Source organism: Ctenopharyngodon idella, chromosome 23, assembly GCF_019924925.1.
Source record: "Ctenopharyngodon idella isolate HZGC_01 chromosome 23, HZGC01, whole genome shotgun sequence".
Classification (NCBI taxonomy): domain Eukaryota; kingdom Metazoa; phylum Chordata; class Actinopteri; order Cypriniformes; family Xenocyprididae; genus Ctenopharyngodon; species Ctenopharyngodon idella.
The window spans coordinates 3556505-3575936 of NC_067242.1; the positions used below are offsets into that span (position 1 = coordinate 3556505).

General features: G+C 36.5%; 2 protein-coding genes across 5 annotated transcripts in view; one reads left to right on the forward strand and one right to left on the reverse strand.

Moving 5' to 3' along the window:
• nck1b (NCK adaptor protein 1b) overlaps nt 1–8393 on the forward strand; it is a 61784-nt gene extending 53391 nt beyond the window's left edge. For all 4 annotated transcript variants that reach the window (XM_051882702.1, XM_051882703.1, XM_051882705.1 and 1 more), the window contains one exon: nt 471–8393. In XM_051882702.1, coding sequence (XP_051738662.1) covers nt 471–671 — 201 coding nt within the window. In that variant the 3' untranslated portion in view covers nt 672–8393. The remainder of the gene's footprint in view (nt 1–470) is intronic.
• bdh1 (3-hydroxybutyrate dehydrogenase, type 1) lies at nt 4673–19242 on the reverse strand. Its single transcript, XM_051882707.1, has 5 exons — nt 18999–19242; nt 17746–17856; nt 17194–17329; nt 12438–12590; nt 4673–10007 (listed from the first exon to the last, which is right to left on the reverse strand). The coding sequence occupies exons 1-5, from the start codon at nt 19209–19211 to the stop codon at nt 9541–9543; spliced, it is 1080 nt and encodes a 359-aa protein (XP_051738667.1). The 5' UTR covers nt 19212–19242; the 3' UTR covers nt 4673–9540.
• Between the last annotated feature and the right edge of the window lie 190 nt (nt 19243–19432).

Below are 19432 nucleotides of genomic sequence, written 5' to 3' on the forward strand. Positions count from 1 at the left end.
AAAACACCTTCTCCATACTAAGTCAAAGTTCAATGTGATGATTTTGAAATGTTATTTTTGAAGTGGACAGTTAAGCATTACAACATAAATATCATAGTTCCTTTTTTAATTTTTCCAAAGCACACACACTAGCTCTGTTCCAAAACGTCTTCCTAGACAGCATTTGTATTGTTATGCTTCGAGTATTGTGTTAGCTTAGCAACATGATGAACTGCAAAATCTTTTGGAATCAATTGTGAGTCAATTCTTCCTTGTGTTGCTTGAGTGATGAGTGCTATTTGTGCAGCATGTAGAGTTCCTGATGTAGTTGTTTCTTATGAGCTTGTCGGTGAGGATGCTACCTTAGATCATACCAGCTGTCTAAGCAGTGATTATGTTTTGGAACAGAGTTAATTACTTGAGATTACTGCTTTCAGCAGCTGGTCCGAATTAACAGTTTTTCCCTTTGTCTTTATATTTTGTTTTTCTAGCCCAATGACTTTTCAATATCACTGAAAGCTCAGTCCAAAAACAAGCATTTCAAAGTCCAACTGAAGGACAGCCTGTACTGCATCGGACAGCGCAAGTTTAACACAATGGAGGAGTTGGTGGAACACTACAAAAAGGCGCCCATCTTTACCAGCGAACAGGGCGACAAACTCTACCTGGTCAAGGCTCTGGCTGCCTCCTGATCCCAGTAAAAAGAATATCCAGTTAACAAGGACTACACTTCCAGACAGACTGGGAATATCAAGCATTCCATGAAAGGGAGGTACAGGGAGAGATGGACAAAGACACTCCCATTCATTTGCTCAGAAACTTGCTCATTTTATTGAGGGACACACCCAATGTATCAAAATACAGTATGTTTAGACCATAGGTGATGCAATGTATTTTGATGTCAACATGTATTAGAATTAAAAACTAGGTCTTCTTTTGTTAATATATTCTTTTCATTAATTTCGAAAATGTATTGTTCATTTGTTCTTGAACTTCCCTGCCAATTTTTTTTAACTGTCCTTTCAAGTGTCTGCTGTTGAAGTCCTGACCGCAGAAGAACTTTGCTCAACATGTTTCAAGGGTCTCACATACTATCTGTTACTGCCTGCATTGCCTGAACGACACAGAACTATTGAAATTGACTTAATCTGCTATATTTATTAGGAATCATTTTTCTGCAAAATGCTCAAACAATAAAAGTGACTTACCAAAACTTGACAAGGATTTGCAAGAGTATTCAGATTTAGGCACAATCAGATTACACTTGAACTGCAATCAAAACAGGAAGTCTTTGCATCTGTATGTTTCCAAACCTAAATCAAATTTGTAGTCTCATTTAGGGCGACATCTATATTTTTGAGGGGTAAAGTTACAGAAGGTCTACTTCCTTGACAAACAAGGTGCAAATGAATGAGGTTTGTCAGCTAGCTTTCACAATGTAGTCCTAAATTTGTTATCCACACATCTTTGGAACTGTCAGAATCCATGCTATGCCATAAGTATGATCTGTCGTCTCTTTTTCAAAGAGCTTAGCTGTGATTGATGTCTTCTACCAGACATTTATTTGAATGAACGTGGGAGATTGTGCAAGAACTTCATTGGAGCCTGAATTGCAATACCATGACTGAAGATTAAACCACATTGGTGCACAAAATAGGTCTTTTATCATTCAGTGTTTTACTAATAAAGCTGTCTTTCGTGATCAAGGCCGCAGTCCTTTTGACATAATTGGTGTGATTTTGTGTGGTTTTTGATATGGATGGTGGTGGTGTTTGCCTGTTGGTTTGAAGCTTAATCAGGTGTTTGCCTTTCCTTTGCTTTGTTTGGCACTCATTTGGCTGCTCACTTTCTCAAATGAGCAGGTATTGTAGCGTAGAGGATGAATGAAAGCGTGTCAGCGTGAAGGCAGCATTGTGAGCTCATGTTTCAAGGAAGGATCTACTTCGCTTGGCGATCAAGATCTACAGTGCTGCTTCCTTGTAGTTTTCATCAGGTTATGATAAACGGTGAGAGATGTTCCATTGAGAATCAGATGTTTATATGTAAAACTTAGTAGATAAGTATGTTTGATGGACCAGGCAATGGAAAAGACACTTCCCTAGACACGTCTCTATTTCAAATTGGAAAAACATGGAAGTTGATGGAAGACTCATGAGGAGGGTGATGATCTGGGCTCTCCTCCAGGAGACCATCACTGTGACAATGATTACTTCTCCAGCTGTTTGGAGCCGGACTGAGGCCAGAGTTGAGGAATGGGGATTTTTGGGGAGTGTGTGGAAAAATCGCTGAGACATGCAGAGTTTGGTCGAGCGACTTGGTCTTGTCAGATTTCTGTCAATATGACACTCTGTGTGACTTAAGTTGTTTAGGACAGTGGTTCTCAACTAGTTTTGCTTCAGGACAAAGTGTTTACTCAATAGTACCAAACATTATATGATTTAGTTGAGTAGTTTTGTTGATGGTTTTTGAGGATGTCAAGCAACCAGACCTTGTTGGATGACATCCACCAAGACCTTATCAGAAGAACCCAAATTTTATCCCAACTTGTTTTGAATGAGGGATTTCTCAGATGTGTAGTCTTATCACATAGTTTGTGCTTAATAACGTGCCTTCATCTCAGTTGTTGGAACCAAAGGTTTGGTGTTCCTCTACGCTATTCTATGATGCGCACATTGTTATTTGAGTATCGCTTTGCATATGCGCAATGCGTCCCTGATAAGTGACTGATGTTCACGGACCATGTCCTGGTCATACAAACGTTCCCATTGGGGAACTTATCATGATTTGTCTCCTGACTGAAGTGACCTTACCATATGGACCTTAGTCAGGGTAAAAGCCATATTTAAGTTCACCTGCCTGGAAGTTTCTAGTAATCCTGAAGACTTTGATAAGATGCTTCAGGTATGTTTAATTGGAGTTGGAGGTAAATTCAGCAAGAAGCATTGGATAACCCCTAATTATACCATTGTATACCATTGTAATACCTTGCTGAACAAAGCTCATTGTTGCTTCAAATTAGCCTAAATATGGCGTCAAACTTGACTAAGGTGAGTAGACCTAGCAAACATGGTTACCTATTAATGTCTGTGCTGGATATGAGTATACCTGTGCTTTAGACTGCTACCTATCAGCTTGTGAGGTAACTAAGAATAAAAGCAGTGGTTATCAATCATGTAGACCCAACCAACAAGTTTTTTTTCTTCTTTAGGTTGTGACCAAATAACTTTGTCCTTTCTTTTGGGAACATGGTGATGTTCACTGATGTTGAACAGCGCCGTATAGACTGAAAACCTTATTTGTGTCAGGTCTGCATCACATGTAAATTAAATGTCATGCAAGATGCATTGTAACAAAGCATGGACAATGCCTAGACTATGGCTATGTTCACACTGTCAGTCTACATCCGATTATTTGTGTATCTGATCTGAATCTGATCTGTCCACATTTTGAATAGCAACTGTTGGATCTGATTTGTGTGTTCCGTGGCACCCTTTCGTTTTCCGGAATAGCCTATCCGCATTGGCTTCTATGGCATTGACGTTGCGTTAGGCATACACCAAAAACAGCAACATGAAAGGGTTTGCAATACAAAAATTGGCTTATTTACAACACAATGCGTAGCCGTCATGCTGGACTACTACGACTTGAGGCAGTGACAGAAACGTAGGAGTCTGGTGTGTGCGGCTTTATTCAGTGGCGTCGTCTCCGCCAGTCTTAAAACTCAACATGTCCCCATTATAATGTCATTTTCTGCTCGACCAGCACGTTGCAACAACACAACCTTGTTTCTGCAGTGACTTTTGGCATGTTTCATATAACGTCTGACATGTTTATGTTTTACGCAGCGTGAGAAAGTGACATAAACCATGAGAAATCCGATCAGAGCAGTCAGACTGAAATGGATTTCCAGAAATGCGATTTGAATAGAATTTCAAACCACATTTGTATGTAGCCAAAGTCCCTTTAACTTGATATTTAGCCCCCAAGTCAGGGGCTAAATATCACGTTATTTGGGGTTGCTTCAACCCGCGGAAAATGAAAAACAACCTGCAGCAACAGTGTAAAAGTAGCCCAATTCCACATCCACGACCACGTCCTATCTATTTGAATGGGGGAATCCTGAAATCTCAAAAACTGCTTGGCGAACTCACAATTAAATAACATATTTCAAATCAGCAACAAAATCTGACATGAACTGTCCCATAAATGCTGTTTCTTATGCTCTAATAGCGCTAAAACGATTATTTTTTTCAGGCTAGACGAGCCAAAGCGCATGTGCAGACCTAAGCGCGAGTCTCAGGTTTCAATGGGAACCGGAGCTTCTAACAGTAGCTGCAGTGACGCAATGACTTTATCAATCAGCGACTGGCTCTTTTATTACTTAGAAGGAGGGACGTGTTCCGCCATATTGCGCGTTGCAGTTTCTCCCATTCAAAGTAATAGGAGTGAACCGTCTTCTATATCTACAGTCTTTGATGTAGCTCAAAAAGTTTTCGTTAAAATCACTTTTCATGGTGTTTGTTTTTTTGCCATTCATACTTGCTAAATATGATCGGATTCCAATCGAATATGCACAAAAATCGGATTTGGACTGACAGGCTCCAGACTGAACCGTTTCCACAGATGGCCCTGGAGGTGCTGTGAAAATGAAATGTAGATGTATGCTCAGTCTCCACGAAGATGAAACTCTTCCTCTTATGTAATAGGAGTTTATTGATCTGTACAAAGGAAGAAATAAACTACATGAATCAATATTGACATCTCTTTTATGTCATCCAGAGCAAAACATGTGGTGTCACAGAACTCAAGTGGTTAAAAAGTACATACAAAAGCTTAATAATACGAGTAAATGTCATATGAAATGTTAACCTGCATGATATTGTGTTTCACTGCAGTGGAAATTATACTGCTGGCATTTGATGAAGTCCTGCTGGGAATCATAATGACTTCACACATGCTGTGCGTAAGACAATTAAGACAAGAAATAGGCAATATTCATACTGAAACAATGTGAGACATGTCAGCTATAGGAAGAGAAAGGACTTGATAGAGAACAGTAGGGACACCGTGTGACCATTACGACTGAAATGACTTGCGTTTACATAGTTCCCTAAATACAAAAATGTACTCTCCGTGATTTTGCAACTGAAACCCGTGAAAATCCCTAAAATATTAGATGCAGATGACCATACTGTATTGTTACGTTTGATTGCAACATCAGTTATATTAAGTATAAAAAAAATGTAGTGGAAGTATCATAACTAGTCTTAAGGAATGTACTGAAACTAGCATAGAGACTTTACTTGCTTTCACATTCACAGGAAATCAAGCCTGAAAGCCATGAAAACACTGTTGTTCCTCATTAGGCGATAATAAACGAGCAAAGACATTCCTCATTACGCTATTTGATGATAATACTGTTAGTGTGGAACACACCTTTTGAAAAAGAGGTTGATGGCAACAGATGCCAGCTCAACTGCTCCCTCCGGTGGCCAACATGAGATATTACAAACATGCCAATATGTCACACATGTTATCCACCCTATATTTGTAAACTCAGGATTAGTGAATCCCAAATTGTAGTGTTTTGGAATGGCATACTATATCTAGTGGATTTATTGAGGTGTTTAGGCTAATAACGCCCATAAGCACTTGCACTACAGAAGAGTAGCGGTTAGTGATGATTCTCAAATAAGTTTCAATCATTTAAAAGAAGCGAGTAATCCAAGGCCGAAACTGCCACAGCAGTCGTTAATTTTATCATCCTTAATTTAAAGTAGTAATAAAATTAAATCAATAATTTAAGTAGATGCCAATGTTTACACGCTCAATTTTATGTGGTTGTTTCTAGCATTCTGGCTATGTTCAAAATTGACTACTGTACAATATGAACACTATAAAATCTTACTGACCCAAAACGTTTTGTGTATGCAGCAACAGTAAGAACAGTGTGCTATTTTAAACACAGCCAGTCTTACTACATACCCTTAACAGCAAAGGATGTCATTTTATTGCATAGCAGAAGTATGCAATTTGGGATGCTGCATATGATTCATTTCAACATTTGAAATGTTTCAGCACATTTATTCGTAGATGTGGATGGCGAGTGATCTCATAATCGAATGATCCAGATTCTTGGAAGCAAAGGGAATGCTGATAGGGAATATGTGTCGACCCTGTAACCCTTTCAAACCCTCACTCTTTCTGTTTCTCCAGAGAAAGCAGTGACAGAACCACAGGCGTCTCTTTTGTTCATCTCTGGTTCCATCCTTCATTGAAAAGACCCACATTTAGACTTCTGCCACATCACCAGTCAGCTGGGACGCTCCAAATAATGCTGCTTTTCACTGCTTCTGGCTTTAGGCCGCAGGTTATTCATGATCGCTCTATGGAAATGTCTGCAGGGCCAAATCAAAATACTGTAAAGTATTCAAATTTCCAAAATATGATAAAGTGCATACAGTTAAACTCAAAGGAATATGTGGGGCAAAGTAATGTTGACTCCTGTGATATTTCCTGTAGTAGGCCATACATGGTTATATATAGTTTTAGTTGTATTTTACCCAGAATAATCCTTTGAACTGCCCCTATTATGCTATTTTAAAGGTTCCTGATTGTGTTTTGGAGTCTCCGACAACATGCATTCAAGGTCGAGAGAAAAAAAAAAAAAAACACTTTCATTTTCTCACAATAAAAATTGCATCATCAGCTCTTTTCTTACAGTTTCTGAAACAGTTCAATAAAGGATCCGGTCTCTCTAAATTAGGGTTGCAAAGGGGCGGAAAGTTTCTGGTAAATTTCTGGAAACTTTCCACGGGAACTTAACCTGGGGAATTTTGGAAATATTCCAATTTGGAAACTTAACCAGAATTTACGAGAATTTATGGGAATTTTTGGGAATTAATTGAAAATTTTGGGAAATTTATATAAATTTAAAATATTTATATAAAATGTATCATATACAAACATAAATATAAACATTTTGTTTGGTCATAACATGAAATAACAGTTATTTCTTTTTCAAATTCAATTAATTCTAATTTAGTAAATATGTTAAATAAATACATTTAATTGCAGCAATTGTTATGTGTTATTTATTTCTGTGTCACACGATCCTTCAGAAATCATTCTATTATGCTGATTTGATACTCAGTTATCATCAATGTTGGAAACAGTTTTGCTGCTTAATATTTTTTTTCAGGATTCATTAATGAATAAAAAGTTAAAAAGAAGAGTATTTATTTAAAATAGAAATCTTTTCTAACAATATCACTTCAATATCAATTTCACACATTCTTGGTGAATAAAAGTATTAATTTCTTTCAAAAAAAGAAAGAAAAATTTTTGAATGGTAGTGTATATTGTTAAAAAAGATTTCTATTTAAAATAAATACTGTTCTTTAAATTTTTAAAGCATCACAGGTTATAAAAAATATTAAGCAGCACAATTGTTTCCAACATTGATAACTGAGTATCAAATTGGCATATTAGAATGATTTCTGAAGGATCATGGGACACTGAAAAATGTAGAAATTATGCTGAAAATTCAGCTTTGCATCATAGAAATAAACTATATTTTAATGTATATTAAAATAGAAAACCATTATTTTTTTTAAAAAATTGTAGTTATATTTCACAATATTACTGTTTTTTTCTTTATTTTTGATCAAATGTGCATGTTATGGACTGGGGGAATGCACAGTTCATGCAGGGGGTGTGGCCTTAATAGCCCTGGGTAAGTCGTGTGCTGTGTGAATGTGATTGAGGAATGTGCAGGGTAAAAATTTAACTGAAATTACATTAAATCTGGTTGTTTTAACCAAAATTATGCTGCAAGATGTTTTTTCAACTACATTTAAGTACCCTGTTAAAGGCTAACCTGCAATTTTGCAAATTCCCTGTTTATTCCCATATATTCCCGTTAATTCCCATGGAAAGTTTCCAGCTTTGAAAATTCCCTGCAATTTTGCAACCCTACTCTAAATCCCTCCTTTTTGAGAGCTTCCTCTGCCCTGATTGGTCAGATGACGCAGTCTGTTGTGATTGGTCTACTCTGCTCTGATTGGTCAGATAACCCAATTGGTCCGAAATCAAATACTTTCTTGAGTAGGTGCTACATTTGAATGTAAATTTACTTCATGACTGTTGAAAAATTACGTTCTATATAGTACGAATGTGTGTAGTATGAATGAAATCTGGACGTACTACATCCGCCATGTTGTTACTGTCACATGACCTACCAGCGTCAGTTACGTCCCTTCAACTCCATTCACAAATCCTCTCCTGTCGCCTCATGGGATAGTAAATTGTCCATTGTATGCGCATTTCAGAATCTCGCCGGAAGTAGTAAGTCATCCGGGTACTTTTCGCCTACTGTTTTCAAGTACTATGAATTCGGATATACTACTCTGTTTGCATACTGTTTTTTGTGTACTATATAGTAGAGAAGTATTCGATTTCGTATACAGTGCCAGTCTGTTGTGATTGGTCTACTCTGCTCTGATTGGTCAGATGGCCCAGTCTGTTGTGATTAGTCTACTCTGCTCTGATTGGTCAGATGGCTCAGTCTGTTGTGATTGGTCTACTCTGCTCTGATTGGTCAGATGACCCAGGCTGTTGTTATTGGTCGACTACTTACAGCGCGTCGGAAAGCAAACTGAATTTCAGCTCCGGATCTTCCTGAGCACCTGATACACACAGGCTGAATCCCATATGGCACACTTCTATGCACTTTCGGTCTTGTGGACTTACAATGGCTACCGCATGTCTGTTAAGTCCACGAGACCGTAGGGTGTCCCATTCATCATTTTAGGTTTTAGAAGGGTGCTCACGAGCGCCCCCTTTGCGGCCGCTATGCGCCCTCGATGCGCACTTCAGCTGAGCCCGCAAGTCTGCGATCTACGCAGAGGACTTTACCCGGCAGTCAAAGCGGCATTACGTCACAAAAGACTCAGAGGAAGACCGTGAGGGTTTAGGGTGCCATTTGGGACCAGGCCACAGTGATATGAACAGTAATGATGGTGTCGATTTTACCGTATTAATTCCTTTGGAAGCGCATTTTAAATGGATTTGTTCAGAAAATAGCGTCTTCTCAACATGCTGACAACACAAAACAAACTCTTCCAGTCTCAGCTGTAACTACAGTGTTTGTAGTTGTAGACGTTGTTTACAGGCAGCCAATGAAGACCATAGACTGGCATTTTTGGCAAATTTGTTACATTGCTAGGTAGGTTTGAGCGGGAAGTAAATCTGGAGTTACTGACGACTCGTTTCAGGCAGTTCAGAATCACTTCTTTCTTTTGGGAGACAATAATTTATCTGCACTTTGATCTTTAAAACTTTGCAGACCTTTTACATTCACAAACTGCTATATTACACACTACATGAAAGGTAATGTCCGAAATAGCATAATAGGGGCCCTTTAAGATTTGTGTGATTCTTTTTTTTTTTTTTAAATTACCGTTGTATACTGATTCAACTGCATTCAATATGGCATATATTAACAATTGATTGATGAACCCTGTGACGATATTTATTGGACAGTAGGAAGTTGGCATCTCATTAGAAGTAGAGTCTGTCTGAGATGGCAGCAGGAAGGTGGGTCATTATTTGCATGCGAATCCACCAGTGCGGTTCCATAGGGTTGTACCGCGTGTATGGCCGATTGGACGTGATGGCATCCGTGACGTCGTCTAAAACCGGCTCGATTTCTCGCTGGCCGCTGTTGCAGTAGGAGCGCATAAGAGCCATGTACTGCTCAAAGTGAGCTTTCCCATAGTCCTCCTGGACACAAGGGGGTGCCTCCTTCCAGAGCTTTTCTGCTGTGGTTGTGACTATGTCACGTGTTAGGATGCCCGTGGCCACGATAAAGTTTCCAGGCTCAATGACGGAAACTTTGACGCCCCAAGCCTTCATTTCATACCTGAGACAGTCAGAAAAAGCCTCCACTCCGTATTTGGAAACACAGTAAGGGGATCGGAGAGCGTTTCCCATTCTGCCGTACATGCTAGCGATGTTCACCACACGACCTGTAACCAAAAGACAAAAAAAGTGAGGTGTGGTGCAGAGGACTACACACAATTACAATTTCAAATAACTGTTTTCTTTTTAATATATGTTAAAATGTCATTTATTCCTGTGATGCAAAGCCGAATTTTCAGCATCATTACTCCAGTCTTCAGTGTCACATGATCCTTCAGAAATCATTCTAATATGCTCTAATATTTTCACTGAAACAGTAAGACAGGGCGGGACATATCGAACATCTCCTCCCCTTTTTTTAAACAGCCAATAGTGTCACAGCTCAGCCAGAGCTTGGTAAAACCTCATTTTCCTCCTAATCACTTTAAAATCTAGCATTCTGTACATTCAAATGGATCCGATACATTTTGTGATCTGCGCCGACTCGCACATATGATCCACTCTGTTCTATTGTGTCTCGGAGTCTGGACCGGAGCAGACTGTGCGCGCTGCAGCAGTTCGCATGACACTCAAGCGTCGATTATACTCCAGTTCAGACGCGTACACAGACAGCTGCGGACAGCACGGACGCGGACTACTTGTATTTATACTACTGAAAGTGTATGCTGGGGTCCACTCGGCGTACGTGTTCCACACATGCGCAGTAGATCGGCTTGAACAGTAAACAAGCATGGATTATTGCACATCTGGCTGTCTTTACATCGTTTTAAAGACGGATTGTAGAAGTGCGGGTACCGACGGACTTCTTCACACAGCCTCTCTTCAAATTCGACGTCCATGTTGTTTTTCCAGCGCATGTGTAGTTGGTGCTTTTGTAGCCTAGTGACGCGGTCACAGAAAAAAATGGGAGGCAAGCGGATGTCCGCTGTCATGAGAAATTTAGTCCCCCCAGGAATTGGGTCTCCTTTAGGACCCAGGCAGTATTGCCTGATCAAAAGTTGTTATCATGATGTCTTGACTAATTATAACCCATTTCACTATTGTATGATGTTTATTACATTAAGTGCACAAACAATATGCTGGAAATATAGAATGAATGCCTATGTATAAACAAACTAGAAAGACAACCATGCCTAAAAATGTATTTTTTTCATAAGGATTGTTGCAACATACTATGTTCTGTAAAAGTAATTTAATCTTAATTTTAAACAATAACATTTTTTTCTCTGAGAAACTCCTTTCTGATATTGCTCCACTATTTTTCGCCGCAGCATTGGGGGAATTGGTGATCCTCTGCCCATCTTGACTTCTGAGAGACACTGCCACTCTGAGAGGCTCTTTTTATACCCAATCATGTTGCCAATTGACCTAATAAGTTGCAAATTGGTCCTCCAGCTGTTCCTTTTATGTACATACTTTTCCGGCCTCTTATTGCTACCTGTCCCAACTTTTTTGGAATGTGTAGCTCTCATGAAATCCAAAATGAGCCAATATTTGGCATGACATTTCAAAATGTCTCACTTTCAACATTTGATATGTTATCTATATTCTATTGTGAATAAAATATAAGTTTATGAGATTTGTAAATTATTGCATTCCTTTTTTATTCACAATTTGTACAGTGTCCCAACTTTTTTGGAATCGGGTTTGTATAAGCTAAGCTAGCAGGCTAATCAGGTAGATGTATGCTATGCTAGTACATGAGCTAAGTAAAGAAATGCTTGATTTCACAACCTATAGCTTCAGTTATATACTATAATCCAAGTAATTTAAAAGACATTAATGGTCATTATAATATATTTTAAACCATACAAATCATAACATGATTTTGCAGGAATTATAATCAGGCGCTAAAAATACAAAGAGCCTCCGCATGCACCCTCTGATGACGATTTTTACGTCACGTAGACCCTCGCGCACACGGAAAGTATAACACTAGCTTAATGTGAAACCAGACTTCATTCGCCTCAATGGAAAGCATATTTACACTGTCTGAATCATTCCCTATCCCCTATATAGTGCACTGTGTCATTCACCATGTAGAAAATAGTAAATGTGTGAACAAGTGACCGATTTCAGCCGCAACTTAAGCGTCTGTTTATAATGTAGGGGGTGGGGCGCTTCAGATTCTAGAGAGCATTTGATTGGACAGAAGATGTGATGAGAAGCTGAAGAGCAGCATGATGTCATCACAGCACACTAGCTTATAGATAACAGTAAGGCTAATATATTCAGCCATATAAATATATAAATATATATAAAGCCAAAAAACTAAAAATAATAAAAATTTACTGAAAATGCTGGATTGTCAGGCCACACACTCTAAAGTCCAGTTGCTTTAATCATTAATCCAATCGGATCCAAACATTCTTTTAATTCAGGGAAAGACTAACAGAAGTGGAAACATTAACATTCATCTGCAAATTGAACTTTTGAGTTAAACTCAACCAAATAACATATTATCTGTACCCCACAGTTCATTAAAATGAATGCCCGAAACATTCTCATGCATACTTTGTGGAGTCGGTTTATTTTACCTTTCGCCCTGCGGATGAGAGGCAGAAAGGCTTTGGTTACTCTGATGGTGCCCCACAGGTTGACCTCTGAAACCTGCTTGTATGTGTCCATGGTTGTGAACTCCACCTCACCGAATGTGGAGATGCCAGCGTTGTTGACCACGGCCCACAGACCTGCACAACATACAAACACACACAAGCTCAGGTGAGCAGACATCCTGATCAAATTCAGACAGTTAGGAAAAATAAATATCAATGTGGCAGTCAAAAGTTTGGAATAATCAAAGTTTTTTTGTAAGAAGTCTCTTCTGCTCACTAAGGCTGCATTTATTTGATCAAAAATACAGTAATATTTGTGAAATATTGTAATATATTTTAAAATGTAATTTATTCCTGTGATCAAAGCTGAATTTTCAGCATCATTACTCCAGTCTTCAGTGTCACATGATCCTTCAGAAATCATTCTAATATGCTGATTTTCTGCTCAAGAAACATTTATGTTTATTATCAATGTTGGAAACAGTTGTGCTGCTTCATATTTTTGTAGAGAAACACTATCATCTAAGAGTTTGGGATAAGTAAGATCTTTAAAAAAACAAACAAAAAACCAAACAGAAATTAGTACTTTTATTCAGCAAGGATGCATTAAATTGATTCAAGTGACAGAGACATTTATAATGTTACAAAATACTTCTGTTTCAAAGAAATGCTGTTGTTTTGAACTTTCTATTAATCAAAGAATCCTGTAGAAAAAAAACAGAAAACAGTTATTTTAAATTGTAATTATATTTCACAAAATCACTGTATTTTTGTTCAAATAAATGCCATTTTGGTGAGCAGAAACATAAAAAAAAACCTTAATTATTCCAAACTTTTGATCACCAGCGTAAAAACGCTTTGCCAGCCGTGTTAAATTATTAAATCTGATAGCTCATGAAAACAAACATACTCACTTTTGAAAATCATTTTCATTGTTGATCATCTTAAAAACATTACAAGTAGAAATCAGCTGACGTCAGGTTTTATTTTGTAATGGGTTTCATTATCAAAATAAGAGCATCCAAGCCATTTGCTGGAATAAAAAAAGACTAATATGGCCAATTCATTTCAGAAGCAGGATTTTTATTTTATCTGACAATCTTCTTCACTGCTGATCTAGCTGATATTTCCATATTTCCTCTGCACTGCTGTCTGTCGTATGAGATAGCAGCGCAGCTGTGGAGTGCGTCAAATATACTGTTTTTCTATTTGACAACACTTATATTTCAATTTATAAACATTTTTTACACAATTATAGAAATGCCTTCTTTTTTAAATTTTCTAATGTTTTTTTCTGCTTTAGACAGTATTTAGAAAACAGAATAAAACAGTAATAAAATCAAATATTTGCAAAATATTTTAAATCTGACAATCCATATTTTGTAGCATTTTTTCCACTCAATTTTTTTCAGACTCCTAGCACCCCCTTGTGGCTCCATGGGGCTCTGGACCCAAGTTTGAAAACCGCCTGCTCTAAAAGACCCAACAATATTTACAACAACATGCTTGTTTTATATATATATATATATATATATATATATATATATATAGTAAGTAAGTATATATATATAGTAACTGCAATGAACCAGCTTTGGGGGGGCCCAGCTTGCAAAAGGTTGAGAACCCCTGGACTAGCACATTAATATTCAGTGAAATAATAAATCTAGAAGTAAAGCTGAACCCTGTGTTTCTCCATGATTCAAACACTTGAATATGATGAAATAAATCATATCTAAACTGAAGACATGAACACATCATACAACATCATTCTGCTGTTTAAAGACTGCCTGAAGTTATAAAATATACATAAAATATTAAAATATTATAATATATATATTTTAATCTACTGACAGTCCTGATTTTTAACAGAAAGAAATAAATCTACATATAATTGTGTATAAAAAAATTGAAAAATATTCCCGTTTCTATATAAACAGATGTTCACTGTCATGTTCCATACTGGCTGTTTTATTCTTCATAGTATAGTTTTTCTGCACTTTAATTTCATCCACAGCAGGACAGCTTCTGTTCAAACATTCGACAGTGACTGTGACCTTTTTGACACCTTTGTTAGTGGAATGAAGATCTTAGGTTTGGGCAATACTGACATATAAAATAATGCTAATATTGTTGTCACATTTCCACCTCATCTCTGATACAGTGTTGTTTTTGTTTACTAAAAACAATTAAAAATCGTTTTCATGAATGGAAAATAAGCTTAAATAATAGGTAATATGTATATAATATTAGAACATTTAAACAAATAAATAAATAAATAAATGAAAATGAGATATATTGCCTTGGCAATTAGTATTGGGGAAAGTTACTTTTAAAAGTAATGCATTACATTACAATATTGCATTACTCCCTAAAAAATAACTAATTGCGTTACTTGGTTACTTTTTATGAAAAGTAATGCGTTACATTACTTTTGCGTTACTTTTTCTCACCTGGGCTGGGCTTATTTGTGTGAAAAAGTAACGTGCGTTACTTATTTGAAAAAGTAACTTGGATATTTTGTTGTAAATTTAAAAGTAATGAGTTACTTTACTAGTTACTTGAAAAGTAATCTGATTACATAACTCAAGTTACTTGTAATGCGTTACCCCCAACACTGTAGGCAACTAACAGGGTTATTATCGTAAACTAAAACTACTAAAAACATTTCTGTTAATTGAAATTAAGCTGAAATAAAATAAATCATAAATAGTTGAAAAACTTAAACTAAAATGTTGCCTTGGTAATAAACTGAAATAAGTTTAAAGGTGCACTATGTAACTTTATTGTTGTTGTTGTTGTTGTTCAAAATTAACAATTTAAATGAGTCCATACATCATCAATCCATCTTCCAAAATGTGTTTTTGTCTTACCCTGATTCACTATGGTAAGCCTTTTATAATTGTTTATATTTTAGACCTGACGGGATGTTTTTTTGCTGCGTACGAACGTCAGTCATGCGTGTGTGTCTCATTATATCCGGAAATAAAGAAAAGTGTGGGAGTTGCATAGGTTAGTCGTCACCACGAGTGAGAAAGTTTGACATGAAGCAGCTAAATCTCCAACCTCTGGGGAATCACCTTTTTTAAACAAACACCGAACAGAGGACAGTCTGCTGGCAAAAAGAGAACGCAACGAAGCTTGTAATAAAACAAGAATCAACATTGGCTTGGCTTTTCCCTGAATATATATATATATATATATATATATATATATATATATATATATGTAAAGGGCTATTCAGACATCTAGTGGCTACAGTATGGTATTACAGATTATTACAGAGTATTACAGAGTTTGCAACCATGTTGTTTGCATTTTCTTCTTTGAAAACAAAATAGCAGTGAAATTTCCATGAATTGAAAGCGTTTTTCTCTGCGGGCAGCATCGTTTCAACTTGCAGCAGTGATTCAATCTGCGTCTGAGGAGATTGTAGACGGGTGTTATTTGCGCATGCACCAGCGGGTGGCTCGCGTGAGTCATCACTGGCAACAGAACCAGGAAATACTGTATGATCAAGCAGCGCTTAATATGTGTTATTATGGCAAAATAATGATTTATTTAGTTTTAAATGAAATGATTGTAATCCTTTTTTCAAAATGTAACTGTAATCTGATTACTACGTTTTTTGACGTAACTGTAACGAATTACAGTTACTGGATTTTTGTATCCTGATTACGTAACACCGTTACATGTATTCCGTTACTCCACAACCCTGAGCGTAGAACACATCGCTATTCTTAAGCGACTGTTCATTCAGAAATGCGTTATTGCGTTGTAAAAATGAGACGCAGGCAGTGGAATGAGAAAAAAAAGGCAAAGTTATTAAACGTGAGTTGAGCTTTTTTTTTAACTTGACCGCCGTGTTTTTAGAATGCCGTTTCATGGGTGAGACGCTGCAAAAGACACGAGACACAAGTGCAACACCTAATCATGTCCGCCAAACATAAAAACAATAGGACAAATAATGGAATGCAAAAACCTGTAAACCTGTTTGATATTTCATGTTTGCATGATGGTGACAGGCTGAAAGCTGCTGTTGTTTTCTGTTTTTACAAAGCATTTGCTGTTAATAATAGCCTATCACTGGTGTTATTTATTGCTATTACTTTTTGGCTAAGAAATATTTAGCATTTTCTTATTTTATATTATTTCTGAGTATATATGATGTGTTTAAGATGAGTTTGTACAACATTTGCCTTCATATTTCAGCCATATTTTCTGCAAAGATATTTAACAAATTGTTTTACATTTACACCATGTTGATCACTTCATGTGTGCTGCACTTGGAATGGAACTTTTTTTAACCAGATTGTTAATAAAGAGAATGTTACTTAAATCATATTGTAGTAAAGTTTTTAAGTTGACTAGTTAAACAGTAAAAAAAATAAATAAATCAAAATCAAAATCGTGAATCGGTCAATCGTTCTGAAAAAAAAAAAAAAAAAATATCGCGATTTTTTTTTTTTTTTTGCCATATTGCCCAGCCCTACTAAGCATAAAGCATAAATAGCAATAAGCATAAATAGCAATATTAAAAAAAAAAATAATAATAATATAATGACAAAAGCACATACCGAATATACAAAAAATTCAACTAAAATTAACATGAAAACTAAAAATATAAAAATTTAATTTAATTAAAAAAATAATACTGCTTTGATATGCACCTATTTTTTCATCACTATTGTCTGGTCCTCTGAAATGACCTTTGAACTCATCATCCATAGACAGTCCTCACCTTTCTCCGGGTCTTCCAGGTTGGCAGTGATGAACTGAAGCGCCTGAGAGACCTGCTCCTCACTGCAGACGTCCAGCTGCACAACCTTCAGCTTCTCCGAATGAATGTTCTCCAGATCCTTCGCACCTTCTCCATCCTTATTCCACACAACAACACACTTTGAGTGAAACCGGCATGACATTACGTATGCTGCATGCTGTGCCACAGAAGGACATATACAATCTACACAGGCTGTCCATTATGTAGTTTAGTACATGCTTATGTAATATATAAAACATTTAGATTGAATTTCCAGCCACAAATAACAATATCACAATACATACATAACCAAGAAATCAAAAGTTGGTCATACTGCTAAAATTATGAAAAGCTTGCGCACAAAACCAACTGTGCTGCCACTGTGTAAGAATGATTAGCAAGAATCTTGTGAAATTTATTTCATCATCTTAAGCGGCCTCGACTTTATACCTACACTATATACGATTATTTATCAACTGATGTACAACAGAAGCTCATCTGAATCACTCATTGCAGGAATAGATGAACCATTACCTTAAACAAACAACCTGCAAACACAGTGAAGCCGAGCCTGTGGAAGTGCTTGGCCAAGGCGAGTCCAAACCCAGTGTCACAGCCAGTAACCAGCACAGCTTTCCCTTCAACCTACAAAGGAAATATTATGCAATATTACTTTCATAAAGCCGCAGCATTACTGTGAAACTGAGTGTGCCAACAATTCACTGCCCTGATGAGAAATAAACGAGCGCCTCGTCTGAGCTGCAATTCTGACAACTTGTTACTAAATCAGTGGTTTTAAACTGTGATTGGCTGATCTGAAATCAATCATTAAGTAATTGATAAAATAACCAGCATTCATTTGAAAGATAAATCAACTCAATTAAATGATTATATATATATATATAAGTGTTTCTGCTGTATGCTGCATCAGTTTCTGTTTGGTCAACTTCAACAGTCACCTCATTTAGGTCCATTAGCTAAAATGAATTTCAATAAAATAATTAATTATAATAACAACAACAAAATGATATATGTATATGTATATATATATATATATATATATAACAATATACAACAAAACATAATAAACATGTTATAATATAACATTTTATATAATAATTACATTATTTTTCAGAATTTTTACATTATCTAAAATGTTACTTTGAAATGGTCCCTTCAATGCTGAAAATAAAAAAAATCAAAAACATAAAAACTACAAATTATATATATATATATATTAGTGCAGTCAATCGCATCCAAAATACAAGTTTGTATTTACATAATATATGTGTGTTCTGTGTATAATTATTATGTATATATAAACACACACACACACACACACACACGCATGTGTATATTTAAGAATTTTTTTTTATATTTATATATAATATAAATCATATCAATATATCACAGTATATACATGCTAATATTTCTTAAATATATACATTATGTGTGTGTATTTATACAGAATTATACACAGTACACACATATATTATGTAAAAACAACTTTTATATATATATATATATATATATAGTATATGGATATAGATGCATATGTATTTATATATAAAATGCATTGCATCTATAAAGTAATATGCACAAAATATGCACAAAGATAAGATCATTATCCAGATATTTTATGGCACACACATACATATTTTGCATAATGTACCGTTTATTCCACATATGCTAAATCTTATATATCACATTCTATAGATATAACAGTATAACAGCATTCATTCAAGTCTAAGTTCGCTGCTGTATGTAACGTGCACACTGTACTTTACCTTTACTGTCCCGCGGGGCAGTCGAGGCATGGCCACGTACAGCACAAACAGCGCGTACATGAGCACTATGCACTCGGTGACGCTCGCCTCCGGGAAGCCACAGCTTCGCGCGAAGAGGTTGAGGACGGACGGCAAGCCGAAGCCCAGGATCAGCGTAAGAAACACCGAGAACGCGATAAGCAGCGCGACTCTCACCATCGGCAGCGCAGCCATCTTGAACTGTTGACAACTCTGGCGGAGGCGGGGCCGGAGATGCACATCTTATGAATTATGCAAATATACGCAAATTACAGTACGTTTACCTATTGAAAAGAGCGAATGCGCTTAAGGGGCGGTGCCAGGAGCATAAATTATGATAATATGAATAACATTCGATACCAAATACATTATTAAATACATTAATATATATATATATATATATATATATATATATA

Excerpts from the sequence above, each read along its gene's own strand:
- bdh1 (XM_051882707.1), bottom strand. The coding sequence starts at position 19,211 with ATGGCTGCGCTGCCGATGGTGAGAGTCGCGCTGCTTATCGCGTTCTCG. Across the intron at positions 17,330-17,745 it reads TTGCAGGTTGTTTGTTTAAG|GATGGAGAAGGTGCGAAGGA; the intron begins GTAATGGTTCAT and ends GTGTGGAATAAG. Across the intron at positions 12,591-17,193 it reads CCTGGAAGACCCGGAGAAAG|GTCTGTGGGCCGTGGTCAAC; the intron begins GTGAGGACTGTC and ends TATGTTGTGCAG.